Source organism: Theropithecus gelada, chromosome 3 (assembly GCF_003255815.1).
Source record: "Theropithecus gelada isolate Dixy chromosome 3, Tgel_1.0, whole genome shotgun sequence".
In the NCBI taxonomy this organism is placed as follows: domain Eukaryota; kingdom Metazoa; phylum Chordata; class Mammalia; order Primates; family Cercopithecidae; genus Theropithecus; species Theropithecus gelada.
Window position 1 is genome coordinate 33,259,719 of NC_037670.1, and position 25,391 is coordinate 33,285,109.

At 39.4% G+C, this 25,391-nt stretch overlaps 1 protein-coding gene across 7 annotated transcripts in view; it reads left to right on the plus strand.

The window, feature by feature from the left end:
* GRIK1 (glutamate ionotropic receptor kainate type subunit 1) overlaps positions 1–25,391 on the plus strand; it is a 407,238-nt gene that overhangs the window by 269,844 nt on the left and 112,003 nt on the right. For all 7 annotated transcript variants that reach the window (XM_025379075.1, XM_025379077.1, XM_025379076.1 and 4 more), the window contains 3 exons: positions 1,708–1,889; positions 20,294–20,347; positions 23,791–23,964. In XM_025379075.1, coding sequence (XP_025234860.1) covers positions 1,708–1,889; positions 20,294–20,347; positions 23,791–23,964 — 410 coding nt within the window. The remainder of the gene's footprint in view (positions 1–1,707; positions 1,890–20,293; positions 20,348–23,790; positions 23,965–25,391) is intronic.

Below are 25,391 nucleotides of genomic sequence, written 5' to 3' on the forward strand. Positions count from 1 at the left end.
TATTCTAGCAATTCAATTTTTGTGTAAAAAGAGAAAAGGTTCATGTATTAGTCCATTTTCACACAGCTATAAATAACTACCTGAGACTGAGTAATTTATAATGAAAAGAGGTTTAATTGACTCATACTTCCACATGGCTTGGAGACCTCAGGAAACTTACAATCATGGTGGAAGGTAAAGGGGAAGGAAGAAATGTCATACATTTTGGCAGAAAAGACAGAGAGAGCCAGGGGGGAAGTGCCACACTTTTCAACCATCAGATCTCGTGAGAATCCACTCACTATCACAAGAACGGCATGGGGAGATCCACCCCCATGATCCAATTGCCTCCCACCAAGTTCCTCCCCCGAAACATGGGGATTACAGTTCGAGATGAGATTTGAGTGGGGCCACAGAGCCAAGCCATATCAGATCATGAGCCCTAAATCTTGATAAGGTTCTACAGCAACTACCCTCCCATTCTACCACTCCCACACATTTAACTCTGAAGTTCAATATCATTATACATTTATTGTACATCAGAATCAAACCTAACTATGGTGGTAGAGAAACCTTTCCTCATTTGAGCCACACACAAAAAAATGTACCGTCTAGTTAAAAAAAAAAAAAAAGTAGCTACATAAGTAAAACAAGAAAAAGAAAAATATGAGTTTGGCAGTAGCTGGAATCCATGCTGAATCCTGCACTGAACATATCACAATTTTCATCTGAATACTCATGAAGCTTAATATTCCCTATTGATTACCTAAAGCTGACAAACCCTGAAGGCACAGAACTGCATACAAAACAAACAAACAAACAAAAACCCTCAATTTTTCAGTGTGACAGAAGTCCTTACTCTGCGAGCCAAGGTGCAGCATAGTGAGCACCTGTTAACATTAGAGGAAATAAGAGGGAGTCTTTTAAACAGTGGCTTTCCTTGCCCTAGTAAAGCACTTCTATTAGGAAACAGTGCAAATCAATACATCCACACCTGTGGTAAACCAAACATTCTCCATCAAGTTAGTTAGACATATATGTTTTGTTGCAATAACCAATAGAGAATTTTTTTAAAATTCTGTTTCTGTTTTTATGATCATAATTTCTAAAAATTCTATGGTCTTTTAAAAAAATCAAGTAGGATTTTCCCATTTAGCATTCAAATATATTAGGAAGAAAATGTAATGAGCATGAGCCATTTACAAATACTTTATATGGCAGGAACTGAAAGATTATATAGAGCAGCCCGACTAATTAGCTGGTTAAGAGTATTTTATATATAAATACTTAATAAAAGGCTTACAGAAGTTTATAGCCTCGACAAATCTCCATATTCTATTGGCTTTGTAAGTGAGCAGGTGTGATCTATTTCATCAAACTCTTTTGGAAACTTCAACCAACTTTTTGTTTACCGAGTTTTACAGTTGCAGGCTTGATTTGTTAAAGATGGGAGGTGTTTGCTGAAAGCTGGGAAGGACAGTTGCATTCTAAATAAATTTAAAATGCTCCTGAGAAAATTATGCTTCCAAGCCACACATACCCACAAAGGGGAAATAGTATGATCCACCACAGAAAGATGAGTGACAAATGGGAAGTCAGGAGTGTAACCGTTAGGAAGGTGGTCAGTGGGTACATTTTGGAGTTGAAACAAGTTTAACTATAGATAACAATAAACAATACTCTGTCGACAGAACAGTCTCTGTTGCATGATTGGATGTCATTTTCTAGGTCTAATTCGTCTACAAGAGCTCATCAAAGCTCCCTCCAGATATAATATTAAAATCAAAATCCGCCAGCTGCCCTCTGGGAATAAAGATGCCAAGCCTTTACTCAAGGAGATGAAGAAAGGCAAGGAGTTCTATGTGATATTTGATTGTTCACATGAAACAGCCGCTGAAATCCTTAAGCAGGTAAGAGGGCTAGGGAGGAGGTGGAAGTGTGGGAGAAATGTTATTTTCTATTTTTCAAAAATGCCATCTAGTTTTCACTTCATGCAGCATGATACAACTGCAGCAGTCCAGTTTAGGCTGAAGATTATAATTTTCAGAGCCCTTTTAAAGAGGCAAGAGGCTCAGAGAGTTCATGGGGCTTCGGTGAAGCTGTATGTGAGTGTTTAGTTGTAAATGTGTGCTTCTATGGGTGGACCAAGTGGTATGTGACTCCTACCAGCAGAAGATGAGAGGAGGACATCATTTCGAGATGATTAAACATCTCTCTCTCTCTCTCTCTCTCTCTCTCTCTCTCTCTCATGTCTCTTGAAAAGACTGTGCCAGATTTCATTTACACAATGCCTGACTCGTCCTAAATACATCTTCCTCATGGCAAGACCCCTTTTGTCAAACATGCAGGATTGCAAACACAATAAAAAAAGGCATACAGGGACAGTTACAGAAAAGATGCCTCTTACTTCTAATTTGTTGTAGACAATAAACTGCTATGCATTAATCTCCACAGATAATGTGGGTGGAAATACTTAGTAAATTGTGAAATCCTACATAAATGAAGACATGAGTAATGTTCAGAATAATAACAATAGAACAATACTTTCTGAGCACTTGGTCTTATGCTTAAGAAAGCAAATTCACTGGGAGGCCGAGGCAGGTGGGATCACCTGAGGTTGGGAGTTCGAGACCAGCCTGACCAACATGGAGAAACCCCATCTCCACTAAAAATACAAAATTAGCTGGCCTGGTGGCACATGCCTGTAATCTCAGCAACTTGGGAGGTGGAGGCAGGAGAATCCCTTGAACCCGGAAGGCGGAGGTTGCAGTGAGCCGCGATCGCACCATTGCACTCCAGGCACTTCAGCCTGGGCAACAAGAGCGAAACTTCGACTCAAAAAAAAACCCAAAAAAGTAAATTCAGAATTAGAAGGAAAAAAAAGCATAGACTAGTACTTCTCACTCCAGAATGATTTTGCCCCCTGGAAACTTAGAGCAATGTCTGAAGACATTTCGGGGTGTCATATTTGGAACAGGGTCCTCCACTGGCAACTAGTGGGTACTGCTAAACATCTTGTAATACACATCTGGAAAGGCTAGCGAGATGTTTAAAATAGAAGCATTAATAAAAGATCAGATGATTGAACCTGGAAGAAAGAAAAAATAGCCAGGTTTTATTTATGTGGTTTGCCTGCCATCTCTTTATGTTTAAGTCGTTATTGTGGCATAGGCAATGTTTTTATCTAAATAACACAAGCTGTTATTGTACTCTTTTGTTTAAAAGGTCTGGGATTGCTATGTTGTTGACGGTAAGGGCTGGTGATTTCATAAGTAGATAAACCCCTCCACAGGAATGCAGAACTGTGGATTCTTGAATCACTAGAAAGAGCTCCTTTCAAATAGTCATCTGGCCTGACTCTCTAGTGCTCCATCTCACACTTGCAGAGCACCTCCACACAACCGTTGAGTTCAGAATTGAGTTTTTAATTGCACTGAACATCGACAGTCAAAAAAGTTAACCAAATGTTTCTATTATCTGCTGGATGATTAGAGTAAAAAAGAAATCTATTTAAAGTTAGAGTTGGGAGGCTAAGGCAGGAGGATCACTTGAGGTCAGGAGTTCAAGACTAGCCTGGCTAACATGGTGAAACTCGGTCTCTATTAAAAATACAAAAAAAATTAGCCAGGTGTGGTGATGGGCACCTGTAATCCCAGCTACTTGGGAGGCTGACGCAAGAGAATCACTTGAACCTGGGAGGTGGAGGTTGTAGCGAGCCAAGATTATGTCACTGCACTCCAGCCTGAGTGACAGAGCGAGACTCCGTCCCCCCGAAAAAAAAAAAAAATAAAATAAAAAGCTGGGAACACAAAGTTGCATTGAAAGCAATTACAGACATCACCATATCTAATTCTCACACTTTGCAAGATATAAAATGACATCGCGAGTCATACATCCAGTGCTTTCTCCACCATGACATGCTGTCACTCCTGTTAGGCAGAAAAGTATTGGTTTCTTAATTCTACGCTATAGTTACATTAACAAATCTTTAGATATTAAAATTATCTCTCAATAAAGCAAGCAAGCATGTGGCAGTAGTGTCAACAACTGAAGAACTTTAAAGGTAAAGAAACGCAATCAGTAATCCTTTATCATAAGACTTCATTTAAGAATGTTAATACAGTTCATTAAAGGATGTAATGAAGTGTGTGGGTCAGAACTGAGAAAAACACCCAGATTTATGTGTAGCCCTCAAAAGGCAAAGAAGCTTCCCTTCCCAGGAGCCTGTTGTAACAGAGGTTGAGGACGTCTGTTAGATTTAAGAGAATGATTTGCTGATGAGGCTTCTCTTTGCTAGATACTCATTTGTCTCACATAACTGGCCACACCTCTCCCAAGGGCAGGTCTGGAATAGGCAAGAACAGTGTACGGTGGTGGCAGGGAAGGGCTGCTTCTATTTCACTAAATTTGGACTTGAAGTTCCTTTGATAGAAGTGGCTCTTTCCTAGTAGCCTGGGGATGACACCATTCAAAGGACAATTAAGACAAAAACAAAAGCAAAATATCTAAGAGCAGCACTCTCAAGAAATGTCTAGCTGGGACAGCAGGGAGTAGGATTAGTTCAGCTTTGTGCCAGCCACTGACACAGACATTTTTCTCTCTATCCTCTCTCTTATGTTTTAGCCTATGTTTGCTTTTCCTAATCATTTTAGTGTTAAGAGTGGCTGTGAGGCTTGGAGGAAGACACTAAAGAGACGGCTCATCCAGTTTTCGTTCTAGACTAATAATCTGCAAATATTTTGGAGATAAGAACCTTTTTTAAAGGTCCTAGCATGAAATTCCTCCCGTATTGCATGTAAAAGGGCAATTGCTCTTTTTGGAATAACTACAGAGGACTCAGGTCAGCTTAACAGGACTTCATTGGAACCTCCAGAGGCGGATGTGCTTGAAATGGGATATTGGAGACATCAGAACTTTTCTGTTCTGGTCAAAGTAAGGCCTAAGCACTCTATGTGATCCAGCTTAACTTGCTCCATTTGCCCCAGGGAAAAACCTGTAGAAACAGAGACTTGTCAGCTAAGAGATTCCCTAGGGAGGCTGAGGACTCAGGAGTTCTGGTTCCTGATTCTGGCTGCCATTCCACTAATCCTTGAACCCAAGGAAAGGAAAGGAAGGAGACTTACCTCTTTTACCGAGGGTCCTAAGAGGTACCAACGAAGGTGCATGGCATCCTACATGATCATAGCATCAATCTCAAACCACCCCCTGAGGTGAGTTGGGTATTCTCGCTTTCGAGGTGAGGCAACTGATGCTCAGACAGGATAAGTGGCCCATATAAGATCACTCTCTGAGCCTGGCTAGGCTGACATGTGGTCTCCAGACTGCCTCATCTCAGAGCCTGTGTGCTCACTTTACTCTGAAGGGCCCCCAAGCAGTATGGATGACTATTCTGAAGTAGGCTTTCAGAAATGTCTGGAAAAAAACACAACCATATGCTGCTGGTCCTCTTTAGATAAGATTAGTATTAATAGCTTTTACTTTTCTGGTAACTGAAATCACTGCCAAGAACATTTCTCTGCCAGGTCAATGTGGTACTCTCTTTATGTGCATTTGCCATCATTATCCTGCATATCCCTGCATCTTTATCATATTTTCCCACCTTTCCATGATTCTTAAGAAGAAATCAAAGGCACTTTAAAGATATTTAACATTTATCCAAAAGTAAAAATTGGGGAAAAGTCTATAGTTATTCTTGGGCATGCTAATTACTCCAGCAAAGTAATTATTTCTATTCATATTGAACAAGTACTATATGATGAGAATCTGAGAAGTTATTTCTCCAAAATTCATTTGAAATTTGAATGTCAAGACTTGATTAGGCTACAGAAGATAGGGCTTTCATATGAACTTTCTTCATGAATTTCTACAGTTGGAAAGTTTCCATAAACCAGAAGGTTGCATGTGTCCTCTCCCCAACGTACCCACCCACCACCTCGCAGCATGGTCCTGATGCTTTGAAAAGATGCTGCTCTCTCTGTAACCTGCCTTCACCGTGGAAACCACTGCTCCTCCTTACTCTCATTTCCCCAAGTCCAACTACTCTTTCACTGACTCTTTGCTGTTTATCCTTCTTATACACCCTCATTCATACCGAGTGTGATTTTACTGAGGGAATGGCTGAAATGAGATGAATTTAAAGAATGAAGCAAAGGGCAAGAAAGCTCTACCTATGGAATTCCCAACTTGTGCCTAGCAGGATGCTGGGTGCTAAGCAACCATCTCATGTAAGTGACCCAAGAACTTCTAATATGATCGGTATTATTCCTCTTTTGCAACTGAAAATTGAAGCTAAGGTAATTTTATCTACCATATACTGAGCATACACTTAAATATATAGAAAGTACCAAGGCCTGCGTGAGCTGACCTTGCCTCTCTCTCCAGCCTTCTTGCTGGCCTCCAGTATCTGATACTCATTTCAGAGGCATCCTTTCTGGCCACGTGACACAGCCTTTTCTCCCCACATCATAGCCTTTGCATTTGCGGTTGCCAAATCCGGGAACATTCTAAATTCCCAGTCATTCCCACCTAAGTTTTCATGAATATCTCTTGGGAGATAAAAGAGAGGACGCTCCCTTCTCATTCTCTATATCCCTTCACTCTACTTAGTTTGCTCTGTCACCACAATAAAAATCATAGTGAATTAACACATTTACTCATGTGTTATCCATATCCCTTACTACACTGTAAGTTCCAAGAGGACAGAAACCTTCTTTGTCCTTTGCCCCCAAATCCCTAGTACCTACTACATTATTTGACACATAACGAGTGTTCAGTACAGCTCTGTCAAATGAATAAATGAACCAAACGAATGAATGAGCCAAGAACTGTTCTAGATTCTTTCAGTAAATCATCCCCAAAGTCATATTTTCTTCTACCCCCAGTGAGTCTGCTATACTCTCATCTCTGCCAAGCACATTTGGGTGAGTTGCTCCTCCATGCCTCTGTTACCCTGAAAGAAAGGCTTTGTTCAACTATGAAATCCTATACTATTAAGAAACTGTAATGCATCTGAGCCTGTGACTTCACTTCCTGAAAATAAATTCGGCTCTTTGGAGAACTGCCTAGTTACTTTTAAATCTATAGTAGGATTGAGTGAGCAAATCGCTATTTCAGGCACCCATTCCTAATGGTTCTCTGATGAAAAGCAAGGTGGCACTGCCTTGCTCCATTCAGTGGGAAGCCCCCTGGGGGCTGGGCCAATTTCCTGAGCTGGAGAATGGCCAGCAGGTGAGCATGAACACACTGTTTCACACTCAGAAAACCTGCTCTCTCCTTTATATGAACAAATCGTGGAAGGTTTTTTCTCCCACAACGCTAGTGGCAACGAGTATTTAGCTATAATTGAGCCATTAGTCTCCATGAAACATTTAGCACCAAAATAGTTTGTACGGCTATATTGCATTTTCTCCTGTCAACATTTGCATGCTCTTGCATGCTCTTGCATGCCCCCCATCCACTTTTTTGTTTTTTATCTCTTTCAATTAACATAAAAACAAGGCGAGGAAGAAAAGTTTTTTGTTGTTTGTTTTCTTAAATGCCTGGTTTTCCTCTGCTAGGAAGTGCAAAGACAATGCTAGTTAATCAAATAATTTTGTGCATTGATTCTCTCCTCATGTATGTTGTGCCCAGTGGCTGTAATGATGGCAAACAGAGATGGTTAAATTGGTTTCATCTCTCATTTAGATAAGACAGAAGCAACCATTGGCCGTGATTTCTCATGATAGAAAACATCAAGTCAAGCATGGCACACTATCCTAAGGGATTGTAAACACATGCCCACCAAGTCAGATCTATAAGTCAATCATTTTTTTCATCATAAACACATAGAATAGGCCAAAGACCTCAGGGGCCATTTTATACTGAACACGTACCAGAGGCTGGCACTGTGCTAAACAGGTTAAATGCATCAGTCATGTAATGTTTATGAGAAAATTCTGTATAGAAGAAACTGACAGAGCCCAGAGAGATTTTGTAACTTGCCCAAGGTCACAGAGCTAGCAAGTGGCAGGTGTGGGATTTAAAACTTATCTGAGGCTTTGAAAGGAAAAAAAATGTAACCCCTTCTGCAAATGTTGTGTACAACAAGATGTCAACTGATTCTTGTCTTATTGCAACCTGAAACATATTTTAGTTAAGCCTTGCACTTCTTGAATGAAGGTGTTTCATTTTATTCTCAAACATCCAATCATGTCTAGCTTTACACAATTCCTTAAGAAATGGTGAACAATGAGATTACCTGGACTCTGGAAGGGGAACATCACACACCGGGGCCTATTTTGGGGAGGGGAGAGCAGGGAGGGATGGCACTGGGAGCTATACCTGATGTAAATGACGAGTTGATGGGTGCAGCACACCAACATGGCACAAGTATACATATGTAACAAACCTGCACGTTGTGTACATGTAACCCTAGAACTTAAAGTATAATAAAAAAGAAAAAAAAAAAGAAATGCAAATTATATCAAATGTCCCATGGCCAAGTAGAGAATGTGGTAGGGATATCGTAGAGAAATTTATTCTTTTATTCAATACTTATTTGTTGAGCACCGATTGAAGGTGTTGGAGATACAATAGTGGAAGCAACAACAAGAATAAAAACCCAAACCTCTGCCCCATTAAGGCAAAAAAAGACCTTGAAAATGAATGTAGCAAGTGTAAAACTATCCAATGCTTGCAAACTGGCCTAATACCATAAAGGTACTTTCTTTTTTTAATTAAAAAACTTTTAATTTATTTATTTATTATTTTATTTGAGACAGAGTTTCGCTCTTGTTGCCCAGGCTGGAGTGCAGTGGTGTGATCTCGGCTCACTGCAACCTCTGCCTCCCAGTTTCAAGTGATTCTCCTGCCTCAGCCTCCCAAGCAGCTGAGATTACAAGCATGTGCCACAACGCCCAGCTAATTTTATATTTTTAGTAGAGATGGCGTTTCTCTATGTTGGCCAGGCTGGTCTCAATCGCCTGACCTCAGGTGATCTGCCTGCCTCAGCCTCCCAAAGTGCTGGGATTACAGGCATGAGCCACTGCGCATGACCTACTTATTTATTTTTGAACTTTTGTTTTCTGTTCAGGGGTACATGTGCAGGTTTGTTATATAGGTATATTCCTGCCAGTGAGGGACGGTGACTAGAATCTTAGACTGAAATTTGGGAGACCCATTTGCAAGTTCTGCTTTTTCCCTAACAGAGTAAAATAACTACCATTTATTTAGTATTCCCTGCATGCATAATGTGCTGTGTGTTTGACTGGAATGATCTCTTTTTATCCTCTCAAAATAGTCTATGTCATAGATGAGGAACATGAGGCTTCAGGTCACACACTCAATGACAGGTCTGGAATTTCAGATCAGAGTATGATGTTCACATCACCCGCATTGCTCACATCCTGTAAACGGGCAGCTTCGAGAAATTCTATTGATGCCTCTTCAACTCAGTTACCTCATCTATAAATAACATTATCAAAGCCTGCTAATATTTCCATCAGCTCTGAGCTTCCATGCACACGTGACCAAGAATCCTCTTACCGGCGTTTAGATATAAAGAACTTGCTTGTACTTAGTAGGCTCTCAAAGAAATGGGAAATTAATTAAGCAGTTCATTCTTTCTTAAAGTTTCTCCAGTCCTTTGATAGTCTTTGAGCCAGTTAATTGATAAGTTCATTACTTTGGATAAATCCTGACAATGTAATAATGATGAATCTCAATTTATACTAATTTGGTGATAATTTGTAGTATGTTATATAATTATTTTGGCGCTACTTTCTCACCCTAATTATGCTGTTCTCAGGCTGATATTAACATCTATTTATATTCCCTGAACACATAGTTAGTTTTAGTTGTAAGGAGCAGTTCACAGATATGAGTATATTATTAAATGTATACAAGGATTAATTGACATCTGTGGATAACCAACAATTTACTAAAGGTTTGTGCAATTTGCCCATATTCTTAGTGTCCGGGATATCCATTTGAGGATTCTCAAAGGCCTCCAAAAAGTCAATTTAAGAAAGGACTTAGATTTGCTTCAACCTGAATTGGGAAGTGAGAAAAACCGTATATGTGTATGCTTCAAAAATGCTCTAATGCTTAATTCCAGTTATATCAACATTTGACTATAGTAGGAGAGAAGAAAAAATTTCCTTGCAGTGGAAGCAGGGGTACTTTAGAAGAAATTGTGAAGAGTATTTGAAGATGTGTATGCCGGGGCACATCTTAAGCCTATTTTATCAATGAACTTCAACTTTATTCAAAATTGTAGGAATGTGCATGCTCTTGGATGTGCCTTTTTCGTGGAAAGGGGTTTGTAGTATCCATCAGATTTTCTAAAGAAGCCTGCACAGTAAAGTGGTTTAAAAATTACTTTGCTAGGTTAACCTTTTCTACTTCCTCAACCCTTCATAAACGCAAGATTTTATCAATCCTCCTACTTTTCCCATGACTGTTAGCCAAATCCTCTCGGCTATAAGGGTAATCCTGTGAAATGTAACTTTCACCATTTATCCAGCCAAACTATGTGCCAGGTATTTTTTTGGCCCATGGAGTTCTATGTGCCAAAGAATCTTCTGGGGTGAAAGGGGAATTACAATATCATTAAAAACTCTAATGTATTAGATGAGATCATTATTTAGTGAAGGATCCGGTGATTCATTATTTTCCACTTCTCTAGAAAGGCAATGTATTAGTACATATGTCATATTATTTGATAAAATTTAAATGTGACAATGGATTAAATATAAGGTATTAAGCTCATCACCAATATATAAAATATTTCGCTTAAAGATTATCGTTGTCATTAGTAGCAGTAGTCTTGTGTCTAGGCAAAACTACAGGTGCGATACAATTCTTAGAACTGGCTTCCCAACTCTAACTCCCTACATCACTCCCTGCTCTACATCATAACAATGGTTTCCAAGGCTCTTCTCAGCCTAACATACCAGTCTCCTTGAGATCTCACCTGACCTAATTACATTTCCATGCTAGAATTAACACCTTGCACCCTTTTCGTTCTTCCCTCAACCAACCAGTTTCTCCTCCTCTGTCCCTTTCTTGGTGACTAGAAATTTCATCCAATTGGCCGGGCGCGGTGGCTCACGCCTGTAATCCCAGCACTTTGGGAGGCCGAGACGGGCGGATCACGAGGTCAGGAGATCGAGACCATCCTAGCTAATCCGGTGAAACCCCGTCTCTATTAAAAAATACAAAAAACTAGCCGGGCGAGGTGGCGGGCGCCTGTAGTCCCAGCTACTCGGGAGGCTGAGGCAGGAGAATGGCGGGAACCCGGGAGGCGGAGCTTGCAGTGAGCCGAGATCGCGCCACTGCACTCCAGCCTGGGCGACAGAGCGAGATTCTGTGTCAAAGAAAAAAAAAGAAAAAAGAAAAAGAAATTTTGTCCAATTACTGCAGCCAGAACCCAAGAAATTCACCTTACTTGTTCTCACCTTTCACATTCATTAGTTAGCAAACTGGAGATTTTCTGCCCTCGGAATATGTTTCAGATTCAACCTCCTTTTCTCTATCTCTCATCATCTTCTTTCTGTACTAATATAATTGATCTCTCTGCCACAAGTTCCTTTCCCCTCCTGTTTCCTAACCATCCTCTGCATAGTCTCAAACACTATTCATTCTGAGTAAAATGTCCGATGTTATACCTCCATGTTTGAAGCTGCTGAGTGCCACCCTCCCCACCCTGGATGTTGCATTAGGAATCAAGGACACATTTCTTAGCATGGTGTGCAGAGCTCTCCACACCTGTTCCCACTGTCATTATAACATCTATTACAAAAATATCTATTATGTTTAATATACCCTTTTAGCAAAAAAAAAAAAAAAAAAAAAAAATCTGTTACAAATTTTTAGAAACTATCCTTTCTTACTCCATTAAGGAGATTAAAGTTATTTCCAAAAGTGACCTAAAGGGATTTAAAATCACAAGAAAAACTGTATCTAATTAATTCAGATATCTTGAGGGATGTCATAATAGGAGATCAAGGTAGGTCTGAATTCTTACAGAAGAACTGTGAGTGAAGCACCTCCTAGTCCCTGGAACATTGTCCAAAGAAGGCCCTTTCACAGCTGGGTCCAGCATTTACACAGGAGGCTTCCTGACGAGTAGACAGGAAACTTAACAAACTCTGGTGGGTGGATCGATGCATCCTACTTAAGATAAAGCTTTGACTCCTGTGGTTCTAACTGTGGTCTTAAATAACTATATGCTTTTATTTGGGTTCTCAAACTCCAGCAGAATTTTGTGCAAATTATTAACTTTCCTGCCACTTACACCTCCTATTATCAATTAAGAAATTAATAAAGCCCTAAGATCCCAAGATTGAAATCAAACCTGGGTTCAGATACTATAACTATGCTTTGTCTCTCACATCTATAAATTAGGAATAACACTTTCTCTCCAATTAAATGTCAAGAACCTATTACTGTAGTGAACATCATGCTGTGGCACTCAGCAAGCAGTCACTGTGAATATTATTGTTGTAGCTTAAAAATATGAGCTTGGTTAATATAAATCAGTGGTTCTCAGCACTGGCTGTACATAAGTATCACCTGGGGAGTTTTTAATAACTATCAATGCCTGAAACATACCCCAGACAAAATAAATCAGAATATTTAGGAATGAGGCTCAGCCATTGGTATTTTGGAAAAGTTTCTTGTTGGTTCTAATAATATACTGAGAAACACTGATATAAACTGTTTTCTAAGCCTGATAATTTTCAGATAAATTGACAAAGTCAAGTCACCCAAAAAGTTGAAGATCAGGCCCCAGACTCATGAAGACTTTACTGGGTAATAGAGGTCTCATGAGACCAGCAAGATCACCATTTAATGGCTGCGCCCCTGTGTCTCCTTCAAAAGGTGACTTTCAAGCAAATTTGAAGTATAGTTTTCATGAACATCATTATGAAAGAAGCTTATTACAAAAAGATTACACTGAATCATCTGGGGTAGATAATAATTCAAACTATTCTGTTACCTTCCAGTTTCTAGATTTTGTTCAATAATTTGCTGTTAAAATTTCTTTCCCCTGTATTCTGTCTTACATATCATCTTTCCACCAATTTTCCCTAGATGTTGCAGAGAGGTGATTTTTTAGGTTCATGTAATTGCCCCCAAAGTTCCATTCTTTCCTATTTACCGGATTGCCTATTTCATTCTGCCATGGGAAATCTTCTTTTCCTGCTCTGTTCTCAACAGTCTGTCCTCCTTAAATAGCATAATCTCATCTGTTGTGCACCTGGGTGATGCAATCTGGCTCTTCTAGCAGGATCATCTTCTAAGCTAAACTCAACCCCAATGATTTCCACTCCACTTATTAATATCTATTAGTATGAGCTTGCTTTCTCTTGCAGACCATACCTCCAGGGAGAGAAGCTTATAAAGGAGTTAAGACTGAGAAGAACTTCCAAATAGTACAGTTATTTAATTCATCAACTCTTTGTGGAATACCTTTTGCTTTTCTGTAGTTTAACTTGGAGGCAGAAGAAAAGGGGGCTGAATTTATAAATCGTATAGCACAGTTTTCAAATGCAAGGAAAAACCCTAGACTTGTGGTTAGCTTATCACCTGTGTACATGCATGTGGTTAATATGTGTAAGTGAATGGAGGAAACAGAGAAATTTAGCAAGCTGTCAACCTCAAACCAAAAAAAAAGTCCATTTTTCCAAAAACATGACACATGTTTTTGACGTTACCAAAGCTGCAGTAATGTACCAATCACTGGAGTTAGGGTTATGGCAATTTCATATGCCGTAATCACAGAAAGATGAGAAAATGAGATGTATTGGTTTTCCATTGCTGCTGTAACAAATTATTCCAAATTTAGTGACTTAAACAATATATTCATTTATAGTTAGAGAGATCAGAAATCTAAAATCATTTTGTCAGCAGGGCTGCTTTTCTTCTGGAAGCTTCTGCGGAAAATCCAACTTCTTGCCTTTTGTTACTTACAGAGACGGTCCTCATTCCTTGTCTTGTGGCCCTGCGTCACACTCCCTCTTTCCCTCTCCTTCCATTTACACATTCCCATTTACACCTTCTCTGCCTCACGACCCTGCTGTTTTCATTGTGATTACATTGGGCCCACCTAGATAACTCAGAAAAATCTGTCCATCTCAAAATCTTTCGTTTGATCACATTTGTAAAGTCCATCTCCATGTAAAGGAACACATGAATTGGTTCTGGAATTAAGACGTGGACATCTTTAGAGAACCATTATTTAGCCTCCTCCATAAGGAGATGGGTATCTTTCTGTATATCAGGATCTCTGTGGGGTCTAATGCCATTTTCTGTACATTCCACTGTTCCTCTTGTAGGTGTAAGCTATAATCACTCAATGTGGCATGAATGTACTTTCTACAGCAATAAACACTGATCTAAAGACTGTTTTATATCTACCTTGTTTTACTGATGACCACCATTAAAAATTACATGGCCAAAGAGGCATCTGGCTCAGAGGATAGTATAGATATAGCCTAAAATATTACAGTTAGCAAATAAAAAAGAGCTACACTCTGAAGCTCACACTTTCTTCTTAAAATTGCTGCTCAGAGACTTGATATCATTCACTTGGTTTCCTGAAGACTCTTGTGCCAAAAATACCTTATTTCTATCTTGAGGTGAAACCATTATTTTAGCCACATTGCATGTTCACACATTGGGAAGTTATTCACTTGAAATTATTGATTACAAACCATGTCTGGTGGTTTAGAATTTATCCTGATATTGAGAAAGGCTATAAAAAGAGAAATACACTTCAGCTTAGTCAGTATAAACTTCCAAGATGCCTATTTTTCAATGGAAAAAAGCAGTAATAAAAAAAAAAACCATAAATATTACAAGAACACCTCAAAGTTGCTCAGGAGCACTCCAGGTTCCATTTTGAGTTTCTGTTACCACAATAGCAACAGCAGACCAATTATGTGTGACATACGGATTCCCTTAGTGATGGTTGCTGAGAATTTGTGGAGAGGAATTTTTCGTTGGTGTCTCCATAGCTCTGCATTGCCTTCCAGAAAATGATCAGACTGAAACATGGTGCAGGCTTCTTAAGATACCTCCACATGTTGTTGGAAGACTCTGAGCCAGAGACTTTCCCTGTATTTTATAGAATGACTCTGTCACCAACCACAGCCATTAGACCCCTATGAACTACGTCCTGGTCATCTTTACCTAGACTTCATTGAGGATTCACAAGACAAACTAAAATACGGCCTTGGTGCTGCTCAGGCTGTATGTGATAACTTCATCCATCAAGATCTAAGAGATCATCACAGCCAGGAACAACTAGACCAGACTAAGAAGGTCAATACCACTGTGAACAAGGTCATGAGCGTTCTGTGGCAAAAACTCCAGAAAGCAACTGGACCAATGAGGGATCACTGTTGTCAGTGAGCAAAGACTGTGTCTCAGGATATATTGGTAACAATGGGGCCTTAGAATTATCCTTTCAAGAGCCAGCTGGCATTGAGGTTTTGTTGTTGTTGTTGTTGTTGTTTGAAATGTAGTTTCACTCTTGTTGCCTAGGCTGGAGTACAATGGCCTGATCTCGGCTCACCGCAACCTCCGCCTACTGGGTCCAAGTGATTCTCCTGCCTCAGCCTCCTGAGTATCTGGGATTACAGGCACGTGCCACCACGCGCGACTAATTTTTTTATTTTTAGTAGAGACAGGGTTTCTCCATGTTGGTCAGGCTGGTCTTGAACTCCTGACCTCAGGTGATCTGCCCACCTCGGCCTCTCAAAGTGCTGGGATTACAAGCGTGAGCCACCACGCCTGGCCGGCATTGAGTTTTTATTCTGCCTTCTGATGACCCATTTACTGGAAATAAAATAAAGCAGGAATTATTTTTTAGCTACTGAAACAATGGAATAGTCTTACAGTATTTCCATGTAGAGTAGCATGATATGGAGAAAGCATTTACAATAGGTACAAGCCACTCCCCTGCCTCTGATTTAAGGATTATGTTATCTAGATGGAATGGAAGGTCCTAAGTATGCAGGAGTTTAAGTCCTTTGGTATTGATGTCTTTTGAGTTCTTATAATTAATTCTGTAACAATATAGATTAGAATTAACTATCAGTGGTGATCATTGGAGTTAGGGGGAAAAACTGTTTTGTTGGAAACCTTTTTTTCATTACTCTAACCCAACTCAGCTACATCAGATCTGAAGAATTCCACCCATTTATATGGGGAAAAATTATTTGACTTGTCCCAATCATGATTATTTGTTTGTTTGTAATATCTTTATTCTATAAAGAATTGGAGCTGCCTAGAAAATTATATTTGAAACAAACTAATAAATGTTTTTATAAGGGAGGAGAGTTGGCACAAAGGAGAAAAGTAGGTAACAAAGACATAAAGCTGGATAACATTAGCACACAAAAAATGCATGCCCTGTGCTCCTGACTAGTTGCCAAAGGAAGACCCATAATTTTGACCCTAAACCTCCTAGCAATCAAAACAAAGTTGTAAACAAGACGATTTACATGACTTGCAGTATTCATGAAACAGAAAAAATGTATTTATTAAAAAATGAACAGCTTGGTCCGGCACTGATAACAATGCTAGTGATATTAGGGAACTGAGATCTCTGGAGAGTGACATATGTCAGAATTATCGCCACTTCATTGGCTAGAACCAGCACATACCCCTACCCAAGCCCAAGGGACTAGAAAAGGCAATCCTAGTATGTGCCCTTTGAGTTGGAAAACTGGAAAAACAGTACTAATGACGTCCACACTAGGAATCTTCCAAAATCAACAGACATTCCACACCCTGCCTATTTTAGACACATAATGTTAACAAAAGGGCTGGGTTGTTTTTAACTGTCAATCTAATTCAATGATACGTCAAAAGTTGTTTAATAAGATTAAATCCATTAAGAAATGAGCCTTGGTCAGGTGCAGTGGCTCACACCTGTGATCCCAGCACTTAGGGAGGCCGAGGCAGGAGGATCACTTGAGGTCAGGCGTTCGAAACCAGTGTGGCCAACATGGTAAAACCCCATCTCTACTAAAAATATAAAAATTAGCTGGGCGTGGTGTTGCATGCCTGTAATCCCAGCTACTCAGGAGGCTGAGACAGGAGAATCACTTGAGCCCAGGAGGCAGAGGTTGCAGGGAGCCAAGATCATACCAGTGCACTTTAGCCTGGGGTGACAGAGTAAGATTCTGTTTCAAAAATAAAATGAAAATAAAAAAAAGAAATGAGCTTTATTAGAAGAACATATTAGTGGAAGCAATTCAGAGGAATATGCTATCCATATGAACAGTATTGATAGCTGCCTTTATTACATTTTAGTGTGTGTGACATGATATGTTTCGTGCCAAAAAAAAAAAAAAAAAATTAATTGTGACAATTAAGTAAAGCCAGAGATGGTTCCTAGCAATACTGGCCTAATAAAGTATACATACTGCCTAGGTCAGCACCACTTGGTCAGGTCGGCAGACAAGTACCGTATCAAAATTCAAAGAAGCTACTCATTCTCAGGAAAAAGTAATTTCTGCAAAGAACTATTAGAAAACTCATGATTATACTTTTTGTTTTTAAAACTGACATTCATTTTGATGTGACATTTTCTTAATCCCTTAATGACTTTTAGTTGAAATACCAACATGCAGAGAGAAAATCAAAATGGGAATGCAATCGTTTTATTGATAAAGTATGCTACAATTATATGACAGGGCTGCTGGTCTCAACCAGCTTAAAGACCATCACAAGAACAACTGCTTTAAAAGCACTGCCTTTGGTGCTATTGACTTTGTTGTTCTTATCAAGATGTTTTTCATTCACCTGGGTGAGTGTTCACAAAGTTGACAGGCCAATGATCAATGGCTGGACTCGTTTCTTAATTTCCATTTCTAGTAAATTCAAGGGAAGAACCAGGAGGCACTAATACAAGCAAGTAGCTAGGAAAAGGAACGGGGATTTTTCTACTACAGCAAATAAAATGTGTACCTGGAGGACCCCAGGGTTCTTTTTGCAATAACAGCCGGCCTGTTGGCTGTTTATTCGCTGCATTTTAATATCTCTTTTCTAACACTAAGAGGCATATGAAATGCATATTTACCTCCAGGAACTTTAAAAGGCAATAATAAAAATAATTAGTTAAATGGTTGTTTAAAAAACTGCTTCTCTCTTGACAGGGGATCCAAAGCCTTCATAATGAAGTTTAAAAAGAAAAATTTTACCCAAGTGAAAAGCTATAAACACAAATGCCTTTGTGTTCTATTTTCAGTTTCAGAAACAAAATTTTAAACCTTAATATCCAGCTCTATATCTTCACATAAAACTTGCCCAGTTCCCTTTCAAGAGGTAATCTTGGCTGCAATTACACTATCTAATGACCAAAGTGAAAAATGGGATTTCTGACTGACCCTGGCAGGCCAGCTCTTTATGCTCAAATGATATAAGAGAACAGCTAACAAGACCTCACCATGCATGGCCTTAAATGTTATTGATGGCACTAAAGCAAGTCTACCCTTTAAAAAAAAAAAAATCCTTTAGTGTGCCTGGTCTTGTTGTCACCATTGGAGTGACTTACATCCTGTGGGCTGATGATTCATGGACAGAGTTTCCTGTCATTTGTCTCATGTTCATGACATTACAATTTCACTAAATATTCCTCTGGTTTTCACGTTAGTAGAGACGTTGTTTAGAAGTGTAGGACTGGTGTTCATACGGTTATGTGCTGTCATCTAATACCCTCTTTATTTCTTATGCCCTTTCATGTAAAATCATTCTAGTTCACATATCTTAGGCACCTTCCAGAACCTCTGATAACTTGCAGTGTCTTTCCCCAGACCTTTTCAATCCATCTCTTCAACTGAAGATCTGAAAGTCTTTGTTATTTAATGCAAATGTACATGTTTTCCATAGAGCAGTGATTTTCAAACACAGCTGTGAAATGCAGAAATCCAGGCTATACTTTCAGAAATCGTAATTCAGGATGTCCCTGTGATGGAGTCTAAGAATCTTTGATATAAAAACTTCCAGAGGGGATTTTTACTTGCATCCGGAATTGACCAGAGTTGTGGGGAAAACTACCTTGGAAATGTGATTTCTATGTCTTCTCTCTTCATTTGTATGATTTCTATGCAAAGACAAAAAAAAAAAAAAAAAGCACCCAAAGCACCCAAATAGTTATTTTGGTAATCTATCCAAGGAAAGGGATATCCTTATTCATATTTAGAAAGAATCATCTCTAAACCATTTGCAGCTTCTTCTCAGTTGACACCATTTCCGGGACTCCAAAAGTAAGATCACAGTTTAATGAACGTAGAACCTCTGTCCTTCTTATCCACCTCCTTTTTTCCTTCTTTCACAAAGTAAAAACAATATACACACTCACAGAATGTCTGGAACTATCCCAATCCAAGTAGCTATTTAGCTATTTGAGAATTAGCATGAAGAACAGTGTGAAATTGGTGTCAGAATAGTCCCTGTCCTTTTATCTACAAATGAATCCTCTCTTCACCTACTCATGGAAAAGGGGGAGAGAGAAAGGTTTCAGAGATATACTCATTTATAAATCTTCATTTAAACATATCTACATGCCATTATTGACAATTCAACATTTACTGAGTTCTACTCATAATGAGGGTGGCATTATGCTAAGTCGTAAGCTAGGGAGATCAATAAAATACATATTTCTAAGTATGAGATTGCTCAGACACTTAGGCAGTGGGAAAGACAAAACCCTGTGCATTATGGACAACTCCAAATACAAAATTTGTTTAGTACAAACAATTTTTTTTTCTTTTTTTGAGACGCAGTTTCCCTGTTGTTGCCCAGGCTGGAGTGCAATGGCAAGATCTCGGCTCACTGGAACTTCTGCCTCCTGGGTTCAAATGATTCTCCTCCCTCAGCCTCCTGAGTAGCTGGGATTACAAGCATGCACCATCAAGCCCGGCTAATTTTGTATTTTCAGTAGAGACAGGGTTTCTCTATGATGGTCAGGCTGGTCTAGAACTCCTGACCTCAAGTGATCCACCTGCCTCGGTCTCCCAACATGCTGGGATTAGAGGCTTGCACCACTGCACCTGGCCCAAACTATTTTTAAATTTGATCATCAGACCCATTACTTTGATGTAGGTCAAGCAGCGTGTAATGGAAATAGTGTTGGCTGGAGGTTAGTTGGCCCGCTCCACACCAGCCACTCATTGGCCTCAGGTTTCTGATCTGCTGAGTTTGTGGATTTCTAAAGTCCCTTCCTGTTCTATGTTCCCAAGCATTTGTAGTCACCCTAGAAATTATCCCATTCTTATTATAATTCTGTTCCTGATTCTTTCCCCTTATTTCCCTTTTGCAGATTCTGTTCATGGGCATGATGACCGAGTACTATCACTACTTTTTCACAACCCTGGTAAGTGCATCTGGGAGAAATGTATTCCACATGGTAGGTCTTCACACAGTTATTTCAGGGTCAGCCTCACCAGTGTCAAAGGCAGGATATCGTCATGGAGACTTGCCTTACTTTCCTAAGAATCCTCTAAATCCAGCAATGCTGAGCAGCAGGCTTCTTTCTTTCTTTCTTTTTTTAACTTGTATCAATGCATGTGCATTCAGAAAGGGATTAAAATGAAAATTCCATTAAATAGAAACTATTAAAGTAAAAACTATTCATAAAAAAGCATCATCTACAATTTTTATATACATTAGAAGGTGCATCCAAATGTGTCTGGCATTCATTGATTTGATGTGGCTTTCCTGCCTGTGTCCAGTAGATAGCTGGGTTAGCCAGGGGTTACCTGTCAGATGTTTGAAAAACCTTCAAAAAGGGGAGTTTTGGAGATGCTCTGCACAATCAACATTATGCACCATTAAGAAAAATCATGGTCCTAAGCCTTAGAAATCCAAAAGAAACCATAGGACATCTTAAATTTTGAGAGACTATCTGATCATGGAGAATGATTTAGGGTATTTAACACATCAAAACGATGTGATAATTTTCATTCAGTCAATTTCAGAAATCAGTGACAGCCCCCACCTCCCCACCTACACAACCACACACTCCACTTTCTTACATGAGAAGAAAAACAGAATCAAGCTCGTTTTCTAATCTGTAAGAGTGTATCAGCTAAATTCGACCTGGATTCTGGGGGACTCAGTAACAGTACCATTTTAGCAAATTCAACTGCCAAGCTAGTGAGTAGGGGAATCCAAAGAATTTAGAATAAGGATCCGAAGTAGTAAATTCTATTTCTGACTCAACTGTCTCTGAGAGTGCAGAGGACACCATGAAATGAATGCTTTGGGATAGTTGTCAAAATCATTACTGCTACTGAGCATAGGGTGGAAGTGGGTACAGGGTAGAAATTCCTGAAGTAAGGTTCGCATCGTCTTCCCATCTGCCTCTTCCTGCTTCTTGATCATGTCATCTTTGAGAACAGCTGAGGGAAAACTTGGGAACTGCAAAGTGTCTTACTCTGCTCACAAGTATGGTTCTTCCCATCACCAAGAACACCTGACGGTTACTCAAGGTGACATGGCCATCTGCCTCGGAACTTTCCACCCCCTCCAGGTGTACACACCCTGGAAGAGCTGGTGTGGGAGAAATTTGAGAAGGAATACCAACAATGGAATCTAACAAGGCTAGGAGACCATAGAGGATGAATAAGAGTGCGCTTTTATTCCTCTTCACCCCTAACACTCATTCTGCATGCACAAGGGGATGTAGCAAATTGGATTTTGGATTTCCGACATTCTTTGTTGCATGGAAACCCTAAATTGTAGGACAACCTAATTTTGCACATGTTTAACGTGCTTTATTTTAGCATGTTAAATCTATGTAATATTGATTCTCTGTGGGGGTTCATGTGTATTCTCGAAGTTTCTGTCTTACTTTCTGAGACTGGAGTTAACTGTCTTTCTATCCACTGAGTGTACTAACGGACTCATTTTTTCCTGGGTCGTCTTCTTTAACTTTGCTTCTTTCATCCTTTTCCTCTGATTTTATCTGCATTCTGTCCTGGTTGGCTTTTATGTTCTTACCATTCTTGCCCATGAGTATTAATAAAAGTTAAAGAAAAAAAAAGTTACTTAGTGTTAAGGAAAAAAATATATAATGCTTTAAAAGGCAGTATTGTACACCTTTCTGATGTTGATCTAGGAGCACAGAGCTGTGCTTTTATAGTTCTACTGCCTCACCCAAATATATCTTGGGAAAGAGAGAGTTCATCAAAAGAATAAATTTGTATGCATCTTCCGCAAATGCAAATCGCGAAGTGTTTCTGAATCTGCTGCTCTTCAGTACCTGTAATCATCACGAATAATGTCCTGTCTTGCATTGCACTTTCAGAAACCGGTTACATTGTTAAGAAACTTTTATGGAAGTATTTTTCCTGTAAAATGTTATTTTGAAAGTTGCGTTTCTTCTGAAATGTGATATATTTTAATGATATATTTTTTAATCTAGTCTTTCCATATAAGAAAAAAGTTGAAATTATTACATAAGCCTGTCTTAAATGTGAATCAATTAAGAAACTTCTGGTTTGCACCCAGCCTCGTCTGTAATAGAAAAATTGTAATAGAAAACACTAGGATGAGTTCAACTTTTTTTTCCCGAAACATTGTCTGAAAGGGAATGGGTTCCCTTATTAAGATGTTCTTGCATCCATGCAGCCTTGTACTCTAACATATCCTCTGAAGAGAATCCTTTGGTTCCTATTCTGAGCCTATGTTCAGTGAACATTCTTCATGCCCTCATTGTGTGAGAGATGAGTTCTTTTCAACAAGCCAGGAGGTGATTTTTTTTCTGCCAGGAGTGATTTTCCTGCCAAACGCATATGCAGTTTTCAAATTTCACCTTTGTGGCAAGACCTGGAACAGCCTGCGGTGCAAGATTTGGTGGAGAAGAGTGGGTACTGCCAGTGGTTTATTCTTGTCCTGGTCACATCACCACTCAGAACCTCAGTTTCTTCATATGTAAAATAAAAGCACTGAACCAAATGGGAATAAGTATTTTTTCCAATACCCCAAAGACTATAAACTGGGAACAGAATTCTTAGCTTTTTAGAATGTCACAGCCTGTGACCAAGGACATACTAATTATTAACAGCCAAATTCCTTCTCTTGACTTATCCAAACTCTAACAGTACGGCAAAAATAAAACAGATGAAAATGAAAACTGATGACTGCCCTAGAAGTTTTAGGGCAGCATGTGAATGGAAAACAATGGGAAAGGTGTTCTTTTATTGAAATAGTGTGGTATGGCTGCCATTTTGTTTTAATCGATAGCAGCTCCCCTTTATCCAATGGGTACATGTTCTAAGACCTCCAAGAGATGCCTGAAATCTAGTATGGTGCCAAACCCCATATAGATTATGTTTTTCTTATATATGCATACTTAGGATAAAGCTTAATTTATAAATTAGGCACAATACTCTTGCAGACTGGGACCATTATGAAGTGTAAGGTTGACTTACCAAAGTACTTCCATACCACAATAGCCGACCTCGTAACTGAGACAGCTATGAAGGGACTGATGAGCAGGTGGCATCTGTAGTATGGAGACTCTGGACAAAGGAATAATTCATGTCCCAGGCAGGACAGCATGGGACAACTCAAGATTTCCTCAAGCTACTCAGAATGGTGTGCAATTTAAAAATTACGAATTGCTTATTTCTGAAGTTTTCCACTTAACATGTTCCAACTGCGGTTGACCGCAGGTAACTGAAACCATGAACCACAAAACCACAGATAAGAAGTATCACTGTATTAGTTGCTGCTACAAGCATTAATTTTCTTTCGCATAAAAACATGGAAATGCTAATTATTTTCCACTTTATCCTTTTTGATACCATGCAGGACTTATTTGCTTTGGATCTGGAGCTCTATAGGTACAGTGGCGTAAACATGACCGGGTTTCGGCTGCTTAACATTGACAACCCTCACGTGTCGTCCATCATTGAGAAGTGGTCCATGGAGAGACTGCAGGCCCCACCCAGGCCCGAGACTGGCCTTTTGGATGGCATGATGACAGTAAGTCATTTTCAAATAAAATCATTCACGAGAATATTTGAATTCCTTCAGGGTTAAGATCACATGTGTCTTTAAAATGTTAAAGAAAAGTGTTACAGTGGGTGCCTTGACTTGCAGGAGAGAAGAAAGAGTTTGTTTTTTAGGTAATTTGAAAGGCTGTGACTGGCTACTAGCAAAAACTGCTATTTTTAGCTTCCTGGATGTACTCGCCGCAGATAAAAAACTTGACAAGAGTAGCCACCATTATCAGACAAACCAGTGCAAGGACGAGTTGAAGAGCATTTTATTGTAGGAATGTGGCCGTGGGGAAGGTGGCTAGTTGGGGAAGAGGAGGAACAGCGTACCTGTGAGTTTTGCAGAACCAGTTTGTGTTTCTCACTTCTGCCACATTTCAGTAAGCAGAGCCAATGTGGAAAAATACCGGATCTACAAACAGTTGGTGTATTCAGCTCTTCCTGTCCTGGATGTGTATAGGCTCACCTCTGCAGAACTGACAGTGTTTAACACCAGCCATATGTTGCTCTTGAAGCAGATGCCAGACCTGCCTCCTGACAAGTCAGAGATACTCTGCTGAACAGATAAACTGCGAACTGCCTCATCAGAGAGCTTCTCCCTAACATCATTTGTCTCTTGTCAAATGCACCTACCTTCACTTTATTTCTCTAATGAAGCTCCCTGGGTGCTGAAGAAAATAGCAGGAAATAATTTTTTTAAAATGCTTCCTATGTGGGAGCCATCTAAGGGGAAAGATACTGTGGAATGCAGGCAGGTAATAGCATTTTAAATTGGCATAGGATTTTATTATCCATTCCTGTCATCGGGAGATGCACTCTCGCTTCTAAGATGCAATTTACCCATCATCTCACAGAGAACTTGGAATTTTTTTCCCCTTTTTCTTATGAAGAACAAATGAAAATGAAGAAATAAATGAATGAATGAAGTGGCTCTGGATGATTCCATGTTCAGGCTCCCTAACTGTTTTTCAAACCTGAAATAACTTCTAAAATATTCAAAGTGAACTGAGAGATAATGATGGAAAGCGTCTTGGTACAAATGACCCCTGGGATGATTTGAAATATTTCTTTGAATAGGAGCAAGTAGAGAATATCCAGGGCAATACTAGACTTCTGAAAGGGAGAGGGAACACCAGAGACAGAGGGAGAAGCATGCTAATAGATCGGTTTTTCTCTTATTCCTCTTGGGTTTATAATTTCAGTGAGTTCAAATATGGTTCAAAATCCTCTGCCCACTCTTCCAATGAAGTTTCCATCACAGGATGAGATCTCAAATCATTTTTACCTGTGTTTGGGATCTACCACTAAAAGTTACAGTTTGAATCTATGTTAACACAGATTGTGGACTTAGGCCAAGCATTAAATATTCATCACAAGTATGGCTTCATTTACAAAGAAAAAAAGTCCGTGTGT